The sequence below is a fragment of the Phalacrocorax aristotelis genome, chromosome 5 (assembly GCF_949628215.1).
Source record: "Phalacrocorax aristotelis chromosome 5, bGulAri2.1, whole genome shotgun sequence".
NCBI classification, from domain to species: domain Eukaryota; kingdom Metazoa; phylum Chordata; class Aves; order Suliformes; family Phalacrocoracidae; genus Phalacrocorax; species Phalacrocorax aristotelis.
This window is the reverse complement of record NC_134280.1, coordinates 59,182,482-59,201,505: the sequence shown is the minus strand read 5'-3', so window position 1 is coordinate 59,201,505 and position 19,024 is coordinate 59,182,482. Positions and strand designations below refer to the sequence as shown.

The window sequence follows — 19,024 nt, the reverse complement described above, 5'->3', positions numbered from 1 at the left end:
AAGAAACAACAGAATATACTTGTAAAGCCCATTCACATACCAGCTCCTTGAGAGGAATGTTTAAAGTGACAGAGAAGAGAGGATGCTCTAAAATAAGTCCTAGAGAAAGCCATGGATGTGTAGGATGTTAAAGCCGAAAGGTAGTTTAATCTAATCTGACTGACTGCCTAAATGAGAATATTTTCTGTAGTACTCTCTTCTAAGCAAAAGCATGTGTTGTTTGTTTTTACTCAATGCAAGATATGATGTATAAAATGACCAGCAAAGGGATATCACCCAAATAATTAAAGGTTTGGGACTGGAGGCAGAACTGAGTATAAACTGGCACCTGGTCTCTCTGCACATTTTGGGAATTCCAAAACAAAGCTAAGGAGGAAAAATGTAACATTAATACCTTTTTGTAATGTAAGACTGGATAGCGGAGAGTTTGTGAATATGTCTGGAAAAGAGGACAGGGATGTGCACAAATACATCACAATAAGCACCTACTATTCAATTTTCAGACCATTGACGACTCAGTTCCTACTTGCCCTAATATTCGCAGAAGAGATGTTTTCAACCATAATTACCTTATCTGACAGTCCACTCTGCAGTACGCTGTTTCTTGCTATTTCACACAAGTCACAGGTACTTAGCTTCCACACCTGGGCTGCTATAGCATATTCTTCCATGAGAGCTTCCTGTATCACCAAAATAGGTTTAATATTAAATGATATGTAACTAAGATGTAAATGGAGATCCGTAACTCATTACTAATTAAGGAATTTATACATGCTCTTTAGATAGCTGTGAAAAATCAGAGGTTTAGGACTTTAACAGAACAGAATTGTTTATTTCAAATTTCCCAAGGGCGACTTAAATAATTAATAGGCACTGGGTATCCAGTTATCTTCTAAGAAATTGCAGCCTGCAGTCCAGATCCTTAGAGGCATTTATTAGGCAATTTCAAGTGAGACCCCAGGGTATGCAAACCCTTTGGAGGATCTAGTCATAAATCTTTAATGACTGTGTACATAGATAGCAGGGCAATTTCCCACTTCTGACCTTCCACACAAGGAGGTTGGGTCTGACTCTAGTGGGCTGTCACAGCTGAGGATCTTCCACACTACGTGTAACTCGGCTGGTGCTGTGTTACATCCATGCAGAAAGCCCCCACAGGGGCTCTCTGTCTTTTCTGACAGAGACATCTCATGGGCCAGAAGCAAGCCTGGGTGAGGAACACTAGAGCTCAGCTTGTCCTCCAAACACAGACAACTGAGCAACGTACAGGCTGCTTCAAGGCACAGAATGGCTCAAGCCAGTGCCAACCACGAAGCTGGTCATCAAAACCAGTGAGCGGGCATTTCTGCCCAGCCAATGCCAGGCCACCCAAGGGCAAGAATAAGTTTCAGTTCACTGAGCAAACAGCTCATACGTCATCTTCAGAGATTCCACGTGGTGTTTTGTAATGTACTTCCCCAGATTTATTAGTAAGGAAACTGGACTTTCCTGGCACTCTAGAGGATTGTTTATGAAGGCTCAAACCTCCCTTCAGCCTCATCCTTCATTCTATACTTCAACAGCCAACACTAGAGAGGCAAGAGTACAAAAGAAACATAATTAGGAAATCAGACATTTCCTTCTGAAACCTAACAGTGAGTAGCAGACTGAGAATGAGGAATAATGAATGAAGTGACTGAGACACATGAAACTTTATATCCTAAGCAATGATATAAAATAGCTTTCAGGTCGTTCTGGGCCTGGGTGGTACTGTTGCCAAATTCAAAGCCAAGTGCTTTTCGCAAACCTTACCTTTGTATAATGAAACTGCATAGGGTCATCTGTGGAGAGAGAGACATGAAGCCCCTTATGTAGAAATTCCCGTAGGGGATTTTTTGAGTACTCCAGGAATAGGCTGTTGTTACTAAGTGGAGACATAGCAATGGGTATTTGTGCAAGATAATAAAGATACTGGAGGACAGGACTCTGCAGAACAAAAAACACAGTCAGCGTTTAATGATTCTATGGGATAATGAAAAAAAGGAGGATTTCCCCTGGATAAAATGGAAACAGCATTACAGAGGGAGGACTAAGACCAAAAAGACTTAGGCTGACACTAAACTCTGACTTCTTTAGAAAATATATGAAAGTCTGAATTTTCAATGTTACTGAGCTTTATAAAAATAATTTACATTCTTCAATTTACGTGTTGTCATATTTTTAAAAATATGGTGGCTGTTAGTACCGCAGATTAGTAAGTATATATTACTATTAAGGGCACTGCCTTTGATACTAACCGCATACCTTCCCCCAAAACCTGAAAGTCACGGTAACAGATGTGTAAGAACTGCTAAGCAATTTTCTATTTTCAAAACTGCAGCCCAGCAGGTAAATTTTAGGAGCAGAAGAAGATTTACTTTATTAGAAATCATGTGTTGCTATTGCACATAATATAAATAATCTGCGGTCACCTCATCTTTATCTCTATTTTTGGCTTAACCAACCTGTGAACCTAATAAGTGCCTTTATTATTACCTGCTATGCCAGGTTATTGCACCAGGCAAAGCAGGAGAGAGTGAAGAGGAGAATGCTTTGGTCACATACAGCCTTAGTACTACTCTGTCTGGGACTAATTTTAGGAATTACTGGTTCTGAGCATAACATCAGACAAGATTTTAGGCAAAATTTTTCTTTGTTCTTGGATATGTTGAAAAACACAGAGAATTTTCCAGCATTAACCAGAAAATCTAACAAGATCATTCTTTCCAAAAAATTAAAATAAACTTGGTGCAAGTCTGCCACCCACTGACCAATTATTTTAATTACCAAACCGTGGCCTGGGGATGAGTTGTGTGATGGTTTTTATTAAACCATCCTGGTTACATCAGGAATAATAACATTTGTCCTGTCACTACAATCAAGTTTTATATAGAATATTGCTGTGTTATACAGCTATGTTAAATTTCTTGATCAAGTGATCCCAGTTACTCTAGATCTAAATGTATAAGCAGAGAGTGATTAGTTTAGGTGAGCAACTAAGCAATACCTTTTTCAAGAGCAATCCGTGAGAAATGTTGTCTGCTGTCAGAAAGGCTGATACGAGGTGTGTGATAGACCCAGCTTCTCCACAGTGAGGTCGAAACAGAAAAGTACACATGCCTCTTTCCCTAAGGAGATTAAAAGCAAGTTCCACTAACAAGAACTGCACTATTCTTCGTGGTTTGTACATAATTGTCATTAATATGGAATTTAAACAAAAAAAATTAAAAGTTACATTCTCATACAGTTTGACGTGACACCTAATCAGGCCTACCTGTGGGCTGCTGTCTAAAGGGGCAGGTCCCTCTATCCAAGCCCCTTCCACCACCTGACATATTTGTGTCTTCCTCCTTCTTTCCTTCCCCAGTTACATCTCATTTAGCAGTTGTTTAGCTACTGGGTGAACTGTTATTGAACTGATTTCAGTTGAGGGAACTGGCACATGGAAAGCTAAGTGAACTGATGCAACCTGTGGTCATGTAATTCCTAGACTGAAAATGAGGGAAGAATTGGAAGCACATTTCCAAGAGTTAGCTAACATGACCTAGTGTGATGAGAGCCTGCCGTCTCACCAGGTTCAGTGTCGCATAAAACCACACCCTCAGTAGCACACATATGATCTAGGACTGTTAGTTGTTATACTAGACTTCATACTATAATTTATAGAACTATTTTATGTTTATCATCTACATTAAAAATTATGCTGGGTTTTAGGTTATAATGGACCCTGTTATTCAGTGCAGACAAATGTCCTGTAAGTATTTGGAGAGGTTTAAAACAAAGAATTTCAACAAGGGCTGCTAGAGTATAAGGCAGTTCTAGGATGGATGTGTAGTAATGTTTCACCTGAAAACGGATGTGAGGATGTAATCCATCCTTGCTGACTTCACTAATATTACTAAAAGTATAAAACAGTCTTGTAATGGAATGGCTGTGGTGCCTTAAATACTGAGGATGTTTAACAGAGTGAAGAGTTTTACTGACTCAATGATGAATTGTGTCATTATCTCACCTATCTGTAAAGAATATTTAATGATTATCTAGGGAGACTTTCAAAGAGTAGTTGAAATGTTCTTGAGGTAAAGAAGAAATGCTTAAGTTCTAACAGAATCTCTGTCTTTGGAAAAAAAAGGGTTTTTTTAATAGACTACAGAGAATGTCAAGGAAGTCAGGAGAAAGGGATGATTAGATATCTGCTGTACTGTGTCCTTTCCTTTATAGAACCAAAACTAACAACTAGGCCTGTTTGTTGCAGGTACAAGGTAATTTCAGGTGGATGTTTTTATTATGAGTTTTGGCTATATAGGGTGGTAAAGAAAGAAATGCTTGAGGTAGCAGTGGGAGAGTTAACATTTTTGAATGCTAACTTGGATAACGTCTGTTAAAATGACAAATCTGTGCACCTCCTATAAGAAAATCCCAAACCGTTTAATGAATAATAATCCTCGCAATCTAAGTGATGACACCATAATATCAATGGATAACCTCACTATGCCTCAGTTTGAGTCAGTCATACAGATCACTCAGTGAGTCAGCTGCAGTGTCAGGAACATAACCTCAAGCTGAATTTCAGCCTGAGCCTGATGCCAAAATCTGCTTTTACAGCCATGATCTTGCATTCAGTATCATAACTCCCTGCATTACTTTCCTAGACACTGGTCTCAAATGTAGTAAAACTGAATGGGTCAACAAGCATGCTAAAGTTAGCTAGATGTGCGGTTTGTAATTATGTCCTCCTTTGTCTTTCTCTGGTAACAGCAGCAGGCCTGAAATCAATATTCCACAACATTGTATCTCTTAAATTACCAGGAGATAGCAAGCTACCAAGAGGTATATTATACTTGGAAATCCACTGTGAATCCAAGCAAAAGACAAGTCCATTTTATAGAATCATAGAATCATGGAATCATTAAGGTTGGAAAAGACCTCTAGGATCATCAAGTCCAACCGTCAACCCAACACTACCGTGTCTCCTAAACCATGCCCTGAAGTGCCACATCCACACGTCTTTTAAATACCTCCAGATATGGCGACTACCACCTCTCTGGGCAGCCTGTTCCAGCACCTGACCACTCTTTCAGTAAAGAAATTCTTCCTAATATCCAATCTAAACCTCCTCTGATGCAGCTTGAGGCCGTTTCATCTTTTACTACCACATGTTACTTGGGGGAAGAGACCAACACCCACCTCGCTACAACCTCCTTTCAGGTAGTTGCAGAGAGCGATAAGGTCTCCCCTCAGCCTCCTCTTCTCCAGGCTAAACAACCAACCGCACTTCCCTCAACCTCTCCTCATCAGACCTGCTCTCCAGACCCTTCAACAGCTTTGTTGCCCTTCTCTGGACACGCTCCAGCACCTCAATGTCCTTCTTGTACTGAGGGGCCCAAAACTGAACACAATACTCAAGGTGCGGCCTCACCAGTGCTGAGTACAGGGGCACGATCACCTCCTTGCTCCTGCTGGCCACACTGTTCGTGATACAAGCCAGGATGACGTTGGCCTTCTTGGCTGCCAGAGTACACTGCTGGCTCACGTTCAGCCGGCTGTCAACCAGCACCCCCAGGTCCTTCTCCTCTGCACAGCTCTCCAGCCGCTCCTCCCCAAGCCTGTAGCGTTGCATGGGGCTGTTGTGACCAAAGTGCAGGACCCAACACTGAGCCTTGTTGAAGCCCATACAGTTGGCCTTGGCCCATCGTTCCAGCGTGTCCAGACCCCTCTGTAGAGCCTTCCTTCTCTCAAGCAGATCAACACTCCTACAAACTTGGTTTCGTCTGCAAACTTACTGAGGGTGCACTCGATCCCCTCATCCAGATCATTGATAAAAATATTAAAAAGAACTGGCCCCAAAACTGAGCCCTGGGGAACACCACCCATGGCTGGCCACCAACTGGATTTAGCTCTGTTCGCCACAACTTTGTGGGTTTCTTCTCTTGTTTTGTTTGATCTATTCAGGTTTAATTCACAAAAAAAAAATACACATGAATATCAAACCAAGACATTAATCTGATGCCTTTACCATTTCTGAATATTTCATTTGAATTCATTTTGCAGTTAAAGTTTTCAAAATAACTCAGGTAGTCTTCTTGGACCCTTTAAAACAATTCAAGATAACCTTTGATTCAAGCAATATATGATCCAGGCACCGACTTACTTTAATTTTTCTTTCTGGAAGCTTGTAAGAGAAAAAAAATTACTACTTGCCTCCTAAGGTTGTTTAGCAACATGATGTTCGCATACATATAATACAAATAATAGCTATACGGGGGGTTCTTCTCACTGGTCCAGAGGTCAGGGTTAAGGCTCTTGTCAGAGAACATATGGCCACTATGTTTGGACTCATCATCAACACTGTCAAAGCCAGTCACCTGGTGGGAGAAGAGATTCACAGAAATCAGTGTTTTCAAGAAGCAAACTTCCAACATTACTGTTCCTTCAGGACTTGCTTGTACAAAGCATCTAGTCCTCTTTCTTAATTTCCCTCCTTATGCTAGCAGTCCTGCTCCTCTGCCCTCCTACCATACCAGGCAGACAGCAGGAATAACGTGTTTTCTCCAAGGAAGTTTCACCTTTTTTTTTTTTCCTGAGACAAATAGGAGGACCAGGTGCACAAAAGCCCTCAGACTCCTGTGGGGGGCATAGGCCTGTAAGGCTCCCTCAGATCCAGATTATAATCCTTTAAACTCTTCTGCTTTGTTATTTGAAAAGCAGTTGAATGCCAGAGACTCCCAGGAAACCTCAGGGTTCTGGATTGGGGCATATTCAGGAATGTCTCTTTTAATCACGTCCCAGGAGCTACATCCCCACCTCTCTCCCGAGTCCCATCAGGATCAACATAATGCTTCTTCAGTTGCCTCCTTTTTGGAGGCCAGTCCCAGAGGCAAACTCAAACTACACATCCTGGATTACGATGTTGCCCCTGCACAAGAGCATGCAAACAATTTTTGGTCATTCTTTATAGAGAGGATTACTGCGAGGACAAATAGCTGCTGAGCTGGTTTGACAACAGGACCTTAACCAGGCTTTTATTAAATTGTATGTCAGGGCTTTAAAACAATAATACAAGGAATGTATGGAGGAGGAAGCTTTTTAGTGTCTGGAAACAGCTGTGGACAAACAAAATTTATGAGTAGGAGAGAATCCATTTCATGTGAGAGACAAAATCCAAACATACTTACATATTTGAGGAAAAGGTGCAATTCTTTGTGGTCTTTGGGATTGATTGTTGCTTCAAACAAAGGTACAAAGATGTTCTCCAACATCTTCCCAAAACTAGGCAGAATATTTTTTGACCTGAATATGTCACTGAAGTGGAAAAAATATGCACAGTTGTGACCATTCTTTAATCAGTTTATATTTTCCCTCCACTTTCATATTTTCTGCTACTTGTATATATTCTACAGCTTCAGTGCTACCGGGATTCAGAAACCCGAAGTTTATGTCAGGGCAGGGATTGCTTCTGTGCTCTTTTTGCTGCACTGCCTTGCACTCTGCTTCATCCAGGCTCCACTGAAGCTCCCGAGTGCTCCAAAAATAGAGCCAGTATGCAAGGTTAGACGCTGTCTAAAGAACAGTGACCCTTTCCCTTACAGCAATGCAAGTACTAATAAGGGAGATAAGGAATTACCTCTTGTGAAAGATTGTTTTCCAAAGTTGTGATTACTCCAAATGAAAGTAGAATGTTCTGCTTTAGTGAGCCTCTCAGAAAAGAGGGACAATACTTCAGTGTGTCATTAAGTGTGTGACTTAATGAAAGTGTTGACTCCACTACATACATAAGAAGTTGCTACATAAGGAATTAAAGGAAAGAAACTTTCTCCCTAATGAGAAACACTCTGGGGGATATAGGCAACCATGACAGCTTTTTCTCTACTCATATTCCAACTATGCAATTTCAAAACATGAAGCTCAGTTATTAAGGCTAACAAAATGATCACAGGAGACTGTATTACAATATACAGTATTAGAAACAAAGAACCACTTAATAAAGTCCCAAAGGATACTTAAAAACTAAGAAAAAATGATACTGATTTAAGCTTGCACATCAGCAATCCAGGTTGCATTTACAAGTTCACTGTCATTTAGTCACTGATCTTGAGGAACTTTGATGATTACAGTTTTAAAGAGCATTTTGATTTATTTTCATTAATAAACTGTATTTTAACTTGCCTTCGAATGCAGCTTAATTTTACCCAGTTTTAATTTTTGGTTTTAGTCTCTTTAGGCTTACAAATAATTCACAGTAGTTTTTAATAGCTTCAGAAACAGTAGATTCAAACCCCATCTCCAGTCTTCCACCCCCAGACTGTGAGGAAAACTGCAGCAATGGTCAAAAATAAATTTCCCAGGCTGTTGCTTATCAATAGAACTACAGGACAGCACATAAACCGTCTAAAAAATATCAGAAATTAAAACAAATCATTGGCATGATTTCAAACTATTAAAATTACAAAAAGCTCCTGATTACTTACTAGATTCTGGGAACCTGAATTATCCAGCGCATATTAGGGGAATAAACTTTATGCTTAATGAACCATTTTGCCAAGTTCAGCCACTCATCTGGAGACCGTCCATAAATGGATAAGCGGGGTTCTGTATACTGGTACTTACTTTCTTCTAGTTCACGGGCTACTTCCTATTAAGTAATAAATATATTTGCTTTAATACGGACACTGAAGATCATTTACAGCTAGTTATATATTTATCATTGTGTTTTTCTCAGACCAGACATGACTGTATTGTCACCCTTTAAAGATAAATGGAATATCTTGTCTATTAATCCATTATTTTATTTTATTTTAGGCATCTAAATATTCTGCTAGCAAGCTATCTCAGGTATCATTTGAGTATAACCTACTGTAACACCTAGATTTAAAGAACAATATTCTTGTGCAGTTATTTCTAAAACCTTTGTAAGACATATGCTTAAAATTGGTAAATCAGAATTACACTATTTAAACTGTAGTATATGACTACATGAAATATGCAGATCAATGGAGAATCTGACCCAGAATCCACAGTAGTAAGCAATTTTAAGGCTATTAATTTTAGAGAAGCACTTTTATATATCTGAGAAGAGCTGACATCTAGTTTATGAAAACTACTAATTCTTTTGTTGTAAGAAATTAGTTTGAAGCCTGTGCACGCATGTACAGATACAGATCTATGCAGAGGCACCTCCCTAGCTCCGTCCCTAGCAGCTACCACTAGCCAACTACCTCCTAACAAAATATTAAGCCAGCAAATTGACCCTTGGCTGCTCTCCATTAGTTTGAAACTGCGCACAGCTCTGCTTTGAACTCATACAAAGGTTATGTGCATGAGTTTCTAACTCACAAAATGATTCAGAAAACAGCAGTGGCTGACTTAGCAGAGGTCTTCCTCTGACGAATTGCTAGAGCAAGCCCAATACTTGGAATCACTTAACCATAGTGTTACCTCTAGGTACAATTATGACATTACAAATCTTGTACAAACCTTCATTTCTCTACAGCTGAAAAAGCTTGAAAGTTATTTACCTTGACCATACGAGCAAAATATTCACCACCAATGTAATTCTCAGTTTTTAAATACAAGTCCCTCAGCTCACTGGCACCAACTGGATTGTACTTGGAATTGAATTTGTCAAATCGATGAAATGTTTGACGACCCTGGAGGAGGAAAAAACCCAGATAACCATGGTTTTAAATACACACAATATTTTATAACTTAAATTGCCTGGCAATAAAAGGCACAGAAAAGAAAAAGCCTAACTTACTTCAAACATGCAAAGTAATGCATGAGTTCAAAATCTGATTTAATAAGTTGTCATGCAAAAATTGTATAAACCAGAATTTCTAAAACTTAGCTTCTTCTCATTTATTTTGCTATTTTAATAGACTTACTGCATGGACATCTAAAGAGTCTACAGTGAGGTCATAAGGGTCCATGTGAAGGCTTTCGAAGATTTGCTTTAAAGTCATCTTCTTGCCTTTTTTCTCTGCAACAATCCTGTCGGGCTCCGTTTGATACGTGTGCTTAATAAACCTCAATAAGTGTTTCTGGTTCATGCAAGCAGCAGCATGGATATGAGTATCAACCTGAAATTAAAAGGTTATTCACACTCATCATCCATGTACATAAACTTAAATTAATGAAGTATCTGTGTCAGTGACAATGACTAAAGCCATCTAAAATATTCCTTAAGTAACAAATGGATTAGTGCCTGAGCAAGTCAAAATGTTTCAAAACCCTGAGGTTTTGGAGGAATTATTCAATAAGCAGACCTATAAATAGAATAGCCCTCAATAAATAGTTTCCTATTTAAGTAAGAAAAGTTTCAACAAGATACATTATAAGTGCCAATCACAGAACTTGGATTCAGATTAAATTTGATACTTGCTTAAAGGACACTGATCCTTTAGTACCCTTTTATTTCATCGATGAATCAATGGTATCTTTCTAGTAGTTACAGCCATCTATAACTCTTGTTATAACCATCCTCTCTGACTGCAAGGACCTGGAATTCTCATCCATTTCCATAAGCCTAATTCACTTTTGTATTTCAACCACATGAAACATCTTTAGTCACTAAAACTGCAAAATGTACACGTGAGAGATTTTGTCACTATTTTTTCCAAGTTTAATTATAATACAGCAACTCATAATGCTGACAGATTTTTCAGTTTCTTCAGGTCTCTTCACACACTAAGGGAAGTGCAAGCTTCACAGAAGGGCTGAGAGTACTCCTTCACTTTTTTGCTGAAGTCCGTTTTAAAAAAAATTTACAAGAACCAAATGGTTTCCACGGGTATGCTTTTCTTTTGCTCAGAAGCTTGCACTGTGGTTTGAGCAGCCTATATTAGAACACAATCCGAAGACAGAACTGGTGAGATCTGGGGGTTTGTTTGTTGATTTAGGTTTTCTGTTCAGTATGTGTAATTCCTTAGGTGCCTCCAGCAGGTATATAAAAAGAATCTGTTGCAGTTCTTTGCAGTCAAGAGTTTATTATCTTAACTCTGCTGATAAAGAATAGAAGAAAACCAGACATACTCCCCAGCTGCTTCTTGTTTGAAAAAGCTGGTAATACTATTTGCAGTTTGTAAGGACCAAGTACCTGAAAGGGAAGAATAGGCCTTAGCTAGGATAGTGGCCTTAAGGAATCCAACAGCACAGGAATATCCAGTGTGTGGAGCAGCAGAGCTGCTGCTCCAGGGTCCTTTTGCTTTGAATTTCCTTAAGAAGTTCTGACTGAACAACAGACAGCCTAATGCATGTCCTAGGCAAAACAATTAAATTACTCTACTAACAAATTCCTATCAATTTAAAAACAAACCAAACCATTGTTCTGATTAGATTTCACAGTTGACACATAATGAGCACAGAAGCCCTGGAGACAGTTTGACAGCCTCCGAAATTGCCTTCAAGTCCAGACTGCCAAATCCTAGCAGAAGCAGTTTCAGCTCGCCCAGAAGCCACAGTGCTACAGCCTCTCTTCTAAGCCTCCCATTTTCCTCCAGCCCAGGCCCTACTTGGACAGAGCTGGCCGTTAGCACGGGGATGTGGTCAGGAGCAATCACCAGCTGTCACTATTCCCAACATCTGCCTTGTGCACCAACTGCCTGGTACTGGAGACAAATCTTGCAAGACCAAGTAGGAGTAGGAAGCAAGACAGTTTGTAATACAAGTTGCAAGATGATATATAGCAGGGATAGGATGGTTCAGATTATAAGTGTGAAAAGCACCACAGAGTTCTGTCCTATATATTGGTAAGAGATGGTTTGGAATCATTATAAGCGACACTTTACCATGAAGTGAAACTTCCGTGAAACTGGTAGTGGAAAGTGCTGCTCTGGCTCCTCATACAGAGTAAGAAAGGAGCTTCAAAGTGGAAATAAATAATCTTGCTTCTGTACAACACTGGTAATGCAGCTGTCAGAATGCACCCAGTTTTGCTGTCTACTTTTAAAGGTTTAAAAAACCCAAATACCAACAACATTCTCAAGAAATGCCACAGAAGGGAACAGCAGCTAGAAAACCCACACTGCCACATGACTGTAAAAATGAAACTTATTTGGCTTTCAAGGTGCAATTTGAGAGTTAACTTGATCAACTGTATACAGGTATTTGTACATCCAAAAGAGACCATGAGGCAGAGGGGAGGCTTTTCAATCTCACAAGCAATGATGTAATAAGATCCAAAGGCTGGATTCTGACATTAGATACAACTTCCTAAAGACACTTACCACACTGGAACAGCTGTGCTTTTTAAAATACAAGTAACTGGCATTCCCAGGGACATGCTCCCAACAAAAGCCACGTAGCCTGTATGTAGGAAGTTACACTAGAAGGAATTCTCAGATAAACCAGCTATAAGGAGTCACTGAACCTACATCTCTGCAAGGACTCTCATCCAGAACTCCGTCCAGGAAACTGCAAACATGGACACGTACAACAAGAGACCAGTGTGTTCCCCTTTGTGTAGTGACTATGCAGCTTTCAGATTCCACCAACAGTAGCTGACATCCTGATCTGCTTTGAAGAATCAGTAGGAAACAGACCACAGAGCACCTCACTAAGTAATAGCAATGTAAACCTCAGCTTATGCTACGACACACAGTCCACAGAAATACCACTGTTTTACTTGGCACATGTAGTCATTTAATTTGCAGTTTATACATACAGATGTTGTTGCAGCCTCCTAAGGGTAAATCTATCTCCATGTGAATGTTAATGGCATAAGTAAAGACCAGGGTATAAACTGAACCCTAAATATCAACATTTAACTGTTAATCACTGCCTAGTTCAAATATGCTAGACACTTTAAAGCTAAATGAAAAAGCAAGAAACATTAGTGTCTCAAAGTACACAACATGAAGTGCATTACTAATGTACAGTAAACAACGCTGTGTCTAAAGCAGTAAAAACAGCTCTGCTTAACATATTGTTACACTCCTCAGAGTACTTGTATAGACATTTGAATCCAAGTGCATTTTATATATATGCTTACTCAGGTTAATAAATGTCTTCTGTTTTAGAAACAAATAGTGTTTACTATAAACTTTTTCTGGACCAGTGCAATACTACAAATTACTAGGCTTGGTCAGCTTATAGGGGAGGGTGAAATAACAATTAAGAGATGCTCTATAAGCTCTAAATATTCCGGAAAAGCAAGTCATAAGCATAGAATAGCAGGTGTAAGGAACATGAGTAAATGTAGTTTACTGAATTTCAGAGAGCACTAGTTCCAGTGGTGGCCCAGCTACTGGAATTAACAAGACCTTAAAACAAAACAAAACAAAAAAAAACCGAACAACAAACCAAAACAAAACAATTCCTCTTTATTTAAATCAACATGAATTCACTACTGTTTGGAGGGCAAGGACACATTTTGTTTCTTTTGTTTGCTTGTATGCAAGGATCACATGGTACTGTAGTAACTGCATTTCTTGTAAAGTCCTGCTTCCCTTTGAGAAATTATTCTCTCAAGTGTGCCTCTGCAATTCATTAAGCTCCTGTGAAATCTTCTCCAGCCCCCCACAAGCATATCACACATAGCTCTATAGCTGAGCTAACCATGTCAGGCTTTTTCTCCGAGAACCAAGATTTTTCCTCCCCCTCCCCAAAATAAATATATTTCCCAAGAGTAAAAAGAATTTCCCGGAGTCTTTTCATGTTTTTTTCCAGAGAATATGCAGTACTTTGGTGACCTTTTTAAACTAGCTGGTATATTTTGACCTTTAGTTAAGCAGCAACTTCAGTAAAATAGAAGTCTTGGAGAGTTATCACACAGCTTTTTCTTCACTGTTTTTTAGAAGCAATGCAACTTTTTGGAAGGTTTTAATGACTTGAGCTTTGACCTACTCCAGCACATAATTAATCAGCACGTATGCTTTTGTGCATTTTCACAATTCAGGCTGCAATCCTATCTAAACAAAGCATCTAAACACAGAATACTTAGACATCACTTATATGGTCTGATTTGGTTAGGGATTTTATTTATTTATTTATTAAAATTGGAAATGTTATCTTCCTAAGAATGTGTTATTAATTTCATTATTATTTATTATGAAAGGCATTTACTAGAGGAATTTAAACAGATTTAGTTCATATAAGGGTGACAAATGCCCCCTTTGCCATCTCCCTTCCCCCAGAAAAGACAAAACCAGTCCCGTTTTAAGCTGCTACTATTTTGTTCTTCACACAATATATGAAGTAAGCTGAGGCTTTTCTGGGCTATGAGCAGCAAGCCCCTACCACAAGATCTATTTGCTTCTATTTGCAAACATTCTGCTTTCATTTCCAAATTTGTTACAAAGACACCCCAGCCCAATTTCCCCTTGGAGGAAAAGAACCTCAGCTGCACGCCCTTAGCCAAATTTCCTGTTGCAGTTCTTTTTCTCCCCTCCTCCCAGGAGGAAATCCTCGAGGTCACATTAATCTTCAGTGAAAAGAAGAAACACAACGACTGACAGAAGCCTATCTTGGAATACATAATATGCCTTCAGTGAATTCACTTTTTTAATAAATGAAAGCAATTGTTAACACAAAGGTTTCCTTAATTCTTCTAATTCCATCAACTCATTCAAGCAATGGTGGACATCCATTTTATGAATTTTTCAGAATTCCCTTCACTCAGCAATTCTCTATGTAATGAACCCAGCCTGTCTTACTCTGCACCTTCTCAGTTCAGGCTAGCCCTTTCCTTTTCTTATTGACCTGGCTACCCACGCCATTCTGTCTGCAGACTTTGTGGATTAAATGTTTGTACTTCTCAGTCAAGGTGGTTACATCTGCGTACAAATTACAGCTTGAAGGAGTTCCCACTGCCCTCCAAATCGTGTCTCACAAGCACCAACTTCCCTAAACCACCCTGCCTCCCTCATCTTCCTGCATTGCTTCTCTTTACTTTCACTCTCTCTCAAATCTTCACAAAACACCCATCTCAGATCTATCTTATGGATGCTTATCTGTGCATATCAGAAATGGAGCACTGCACTGAATTAGACATATGCTCTAGATTCAGAATGACACAGCAAAAGCAAATTACAATGGCAGCCTTTTTAATGATACTGAACTCTTCCAGTGCACAGATCAGTAGTATTGACAGCTGCAAACTACCACATGCGCTTTAACTCATAAATACTTCTACCCCAACACCTATGGGCTTCATGAACTTGGCACTGAACCCTCTGCAGCCTTAACTTCAATGCTGGATCAAAGGGAAATCATTCCACACCCTACTGCTAGATCCCCTGCTCACCAATATATTTATACTGCATTAGCTTTTCAGATAGGATGCAATAGCTTTATAATGAGCTGGATTCTTTCCTTGCAGCTCTGTAATAGGCATGAGAGGCAGGAGACACAAAATGCTCTGCCCTGGGGTAGCGCAGTAATGCTCCTGGCAGTGAAAATAGTCCCTAGAGCTGGGCAGAGCCCTCAGGAGCTTGTCTAATTCATACTTATGCCATCCAGAGCAATCCAGAAACCAGGAGAGACAGGAGACAGGAATTCCTGTGTCTCCAGCTGCTTTTTTGGCTGTATTTACAAAATGCACAGAATCAAGCCCTATGATGTTTGTATTCACGTGAATACAGAAATACACTGCTGTGAAGAGAAACAAATTTCTTTTTCTGTTCTTTTAAAAAAGAAAGGAAAAGCTCACTTTATGGTCTCCACAGAATTTTTGCATTATAATGACTGATGGCTTTCCACCTGATCATTTTATGCTCACTTGTAAGATTGAGGGTAGACACAAGAATTTACCTCAGCATCTCTGCAAGACAGGAGGGGACAAGTCGTATCCACAATGCTTTGGAAGCATAACATACAGCTTTTCTGCCAGTTAACAGTGGTAAGGCACCATTACATGCAATGCTAAAGGAGGTGCATAGAGGCATTCCTGTCCTTTGAATCTGATGCTAACCCATAAGCCTTCCTATTCACTATCACTTTTGGTTTAATAGGATGAAACTGAGTTTCATCATCAAAGTCAGCACGTAGCTGCAGAGAAAAAAAAGAAGCAACCTCAGAATGAATCAGAGTTGAGAGTTCAGGGAAGTTAAGGTATAGATCCATTGTTCATTCACAAGGCTTTTAATCATACATTTAAAAAGTAGACATGATAATTTCATTAAGTATTTTGTGAGATCTATAGAATTTAGAAGTATATAAACCCAATCTAACTTGCTTTCTTAGAAGTAACAAAGTGGCATTTCAACCCCATAGTCACAATCAAAAGCCAGAATTTACTTCCTTTTTGTCTAACCAGTACTTTAAATTAAAAAAGAAAAAAAATCAGTTGTGACAATCTAGTCCAAATGGTACGTCACAGCAGCAACCAGCTACTACAGCACAGCATTCAGCTGGGCTATATAAGCCACTCTAGAAACTGCGTTCTTCCACGCAGTTACCCTTGCTTGACCCAAAGCTCTGCTGCCACATGGTCAGTCAAGGAAGTCCCACTCAAAAAACCTCACATACTTGCTTTGGAAGGCAAGACACCCTAGTACACAAAGGCTAAAACTCGGTTGTGAGTTTGTGTGCTGTAGAGCTAAACTCTTATTACTTAATTTCATCCTTAATGGAGGCAAACCAGGAGTTATGAGGAGAATCTGTGTTGACTGCACTTTGCTATACACCAGCTAGAGAATGTGGGAAAGCCCTGCTGATAGCAGTCTCAAGAGTCTTCCCTAAAGTTAGCCTTCTCCTACAGTTGCCCACCTCCTGCGGGGAGCCAAGTGGAGCCAGCCACACTCTTACCACCTCTGGATCCTTGTCTACCTAGAGAAATATTTGTCTGGTTATTAAAGGGCAATTTTCCAGTTCCAGCTTGATCAGTACAAAACATGTCCTTCATTGCATTCTGGTTAAGTCCAACACTTAAGATACACACATTTCCCTTATTTAATAGGAGCCTTATCTTGGGATTTCTTGAACAGATTAGCTCACTGGAGGAGAACTGCTATTAAACCAGGAAAAAAAGCGGGGAAAGGGGCAGAGAGAAGGGAAAAAAACCCAGTAACCTTTGATTGTCATGCCTGCAAATAATGCTGTCCAGCTTTCTAGTGTACCTTTCTAAATGCAGTAATACACGTCCACTGATTGACCTTGCCACTACATTCATAACTCTTTTAATTTTGGCATTTTCCATCAGTTACTTTGGCTCTTTTATATAAGGAAACAGACTGTCCCAGGATCTCCACCACTAGTGTCTGAGGGATGTAATAGACAACTTCACTAACAGCTCTTTTGGGAGGTTAATCTTATTTCTTGCTTTCCTTATGAGCAGTATGCACTGCCTAGGATTGCCTAACAGAGAGACATCCTGAAAATATGGGCCCTAGAAGTGTCTGTTTCACATTATATGTTTCACTGCTGAGACTGTTAATAGGGAGGAAGTACTTCGGGGAAGTTACAATCCAAACATTACTTGGGTTAGCAAGACATAGGAGAAACAAGATTATCAGATTATTACAAGATTACAAGATTATCACAGGAACTCTATCTACAATACATACAGTTGCTTTCCATAGAGGGTGCTTCATAAAAATACTACTTGTAAGATTGCTTCATAAAAATAATAATATATACTTTGTATTATCATATAGTATGTTTATTTGTTGATATTTAATTATATATTAATAACAAATCTATTTATTGTCTAATAAATAATACATAATAATTAGTATTACTTATAATATTTCTATTATGTTATATATAACATAATAAAATACTACTTTAAGCCACATTAACTCTGTGCAGCAAGAAATTTTGACGCATTCCTAGCAGTAGGAATGATCTCTGCCAGAGGAGAGTAAGCTTGTTCCTGCTGTCTTCAATTTGAGTATTGCCAGACACAAAGTGATGCACATTTTGTGCTTTTGAACAACGTGAATCCATCTGTAGATTGGCCTATTTAACAGTAATTAAAAAATAATTACAATATGCCCAGAAACATTGAACATTTGCTTTTAAATCAACAGCTGAACTTAGCAAGTACAATCCTGTTAATTACAGCTTCTCAGTAATCAAATTGATTGTCTAGGGAGTTACCCAATCCACAAGTCTGTCCTTTGCACCTGTCAGTCACCATGTGTTTTATTCTTAATGCCTCTGTCAGTGTTATATTTGAATGTGGCATGGAGTAAATGTCTTGTCCAGAGTTATACAAGAAAATATCAAGTTAGGGGTCCAGTCTCTGCCATTTGAGTCTTGCTTGGGTGAATTAGCTAATAGAACCTCCCATCCATTTGCTTAACAGGTAACAGAGGTAAATGCTCATGAATTTCACAATTTGACAGTTTATTACCACAACAGTAGCAAACATCCAGTAGCCAGCACACTGGACACTACAGGGAAAAGTCAAAAGGACATCTCGATGTACTAGTGCTAACCAAAACATAACAAGAAGGATTGAAGAATTTATCTAAACCCTGAAGTTATAAAATAAGGACTACCTCTTCAGTTGCCTAAAGAAACAAGGCAAAATGGACCCGAAGTGGTTAAAAACAGCAGCAACAAATACTGCTTTGTGAAGAAATCTCACCTATCAAACCGAAGCGTTATCTCTCCAGTAACTTCCTCTTAACTTCAGGAAAGGGAAGCTAACAAAGCAGCATAACACTGTTGCTTCCATGCTTTGAAGAGAATGCAGCTCCCTTGGCTGTGAATATGTCGGGAAATGAAATCAGCTCCTTGATTCCCCTACCTGTCTCTTAATTACATCCCAGAGTGTCTCAGAGGCAGCTAAGAATATAAGTCAAATAATCTTTTTACTTAATATTCCACAGACATTTTTTACCAGATACTGATGGCAGCATGAACCCTCAGTTCAGTTTCTGTGGGAGGTCTTTTTTCTTTTGACAGATATTTAAACACCTATTTTCAATATGAAGTGAAATTTTTATGCCAGATATATACAGCTGTTCCTACTACAGTCTAGTGTGACTTACCTACCTGAAAGCAGGAAAATGCAACTGACTGTCTTTAAATGAATTAATTTAAATTAATTAAACCTCCATGTGGA

The 19,024-nt window shown here is 39.2% G+C and overlaps 1 protein-coding gene across 4 annotated transcripts in view; it reads right to left on the bottom strand.

The window, feature by feature from the left end:
• AMPD3 (adenosine monophosphate deaminase 3) overlaps positions 1-19,024 on the bottom strand; it is a 35,652-nt gene that overhangs the window by 4,064 nt on the left and 12,564 nt on the right. For 3 of the 4 annotated variants that reach the window (XM_075094816.1, XM_075094818.1, XM_075094815.1), the window contains exons 7-14: positions 9,900-10,094; positions 9,534-9,665; positions 8,487-8,650; positions 7,194-7,320; positions 6,220-6,383; positions 3,026-3,146; positions 1,792-1,965; positions 570-680 (exon numbers count right to left, since the gene is read on the bottom strand). In XM_075094816.1, the coding sequence (XP_074950917.1) occupies positions 570-680; positions 1,792-1,965; positions 3,026-3,146; positions 6,220-6,383; positions 7,194-7,320; positions 8,487-8,650; positions 9,534-9,665; positions 9,900-10,094 (1,188 nt within the window). Of the gene's footprint in view, positions 1-569; positions 681-1,484; positions 1,569-1,791; positions 1,966-3,025; positions 3,147-6,219; positions 6,384-7,193; positions 7,321-8,486; positions 8,651-9,533; positions 9,666-9,899; positions 10,095-19,024 lie in introns of those variants that run through there. The other variant, XM_075094819.1, reaches the window with a different exon arrangement.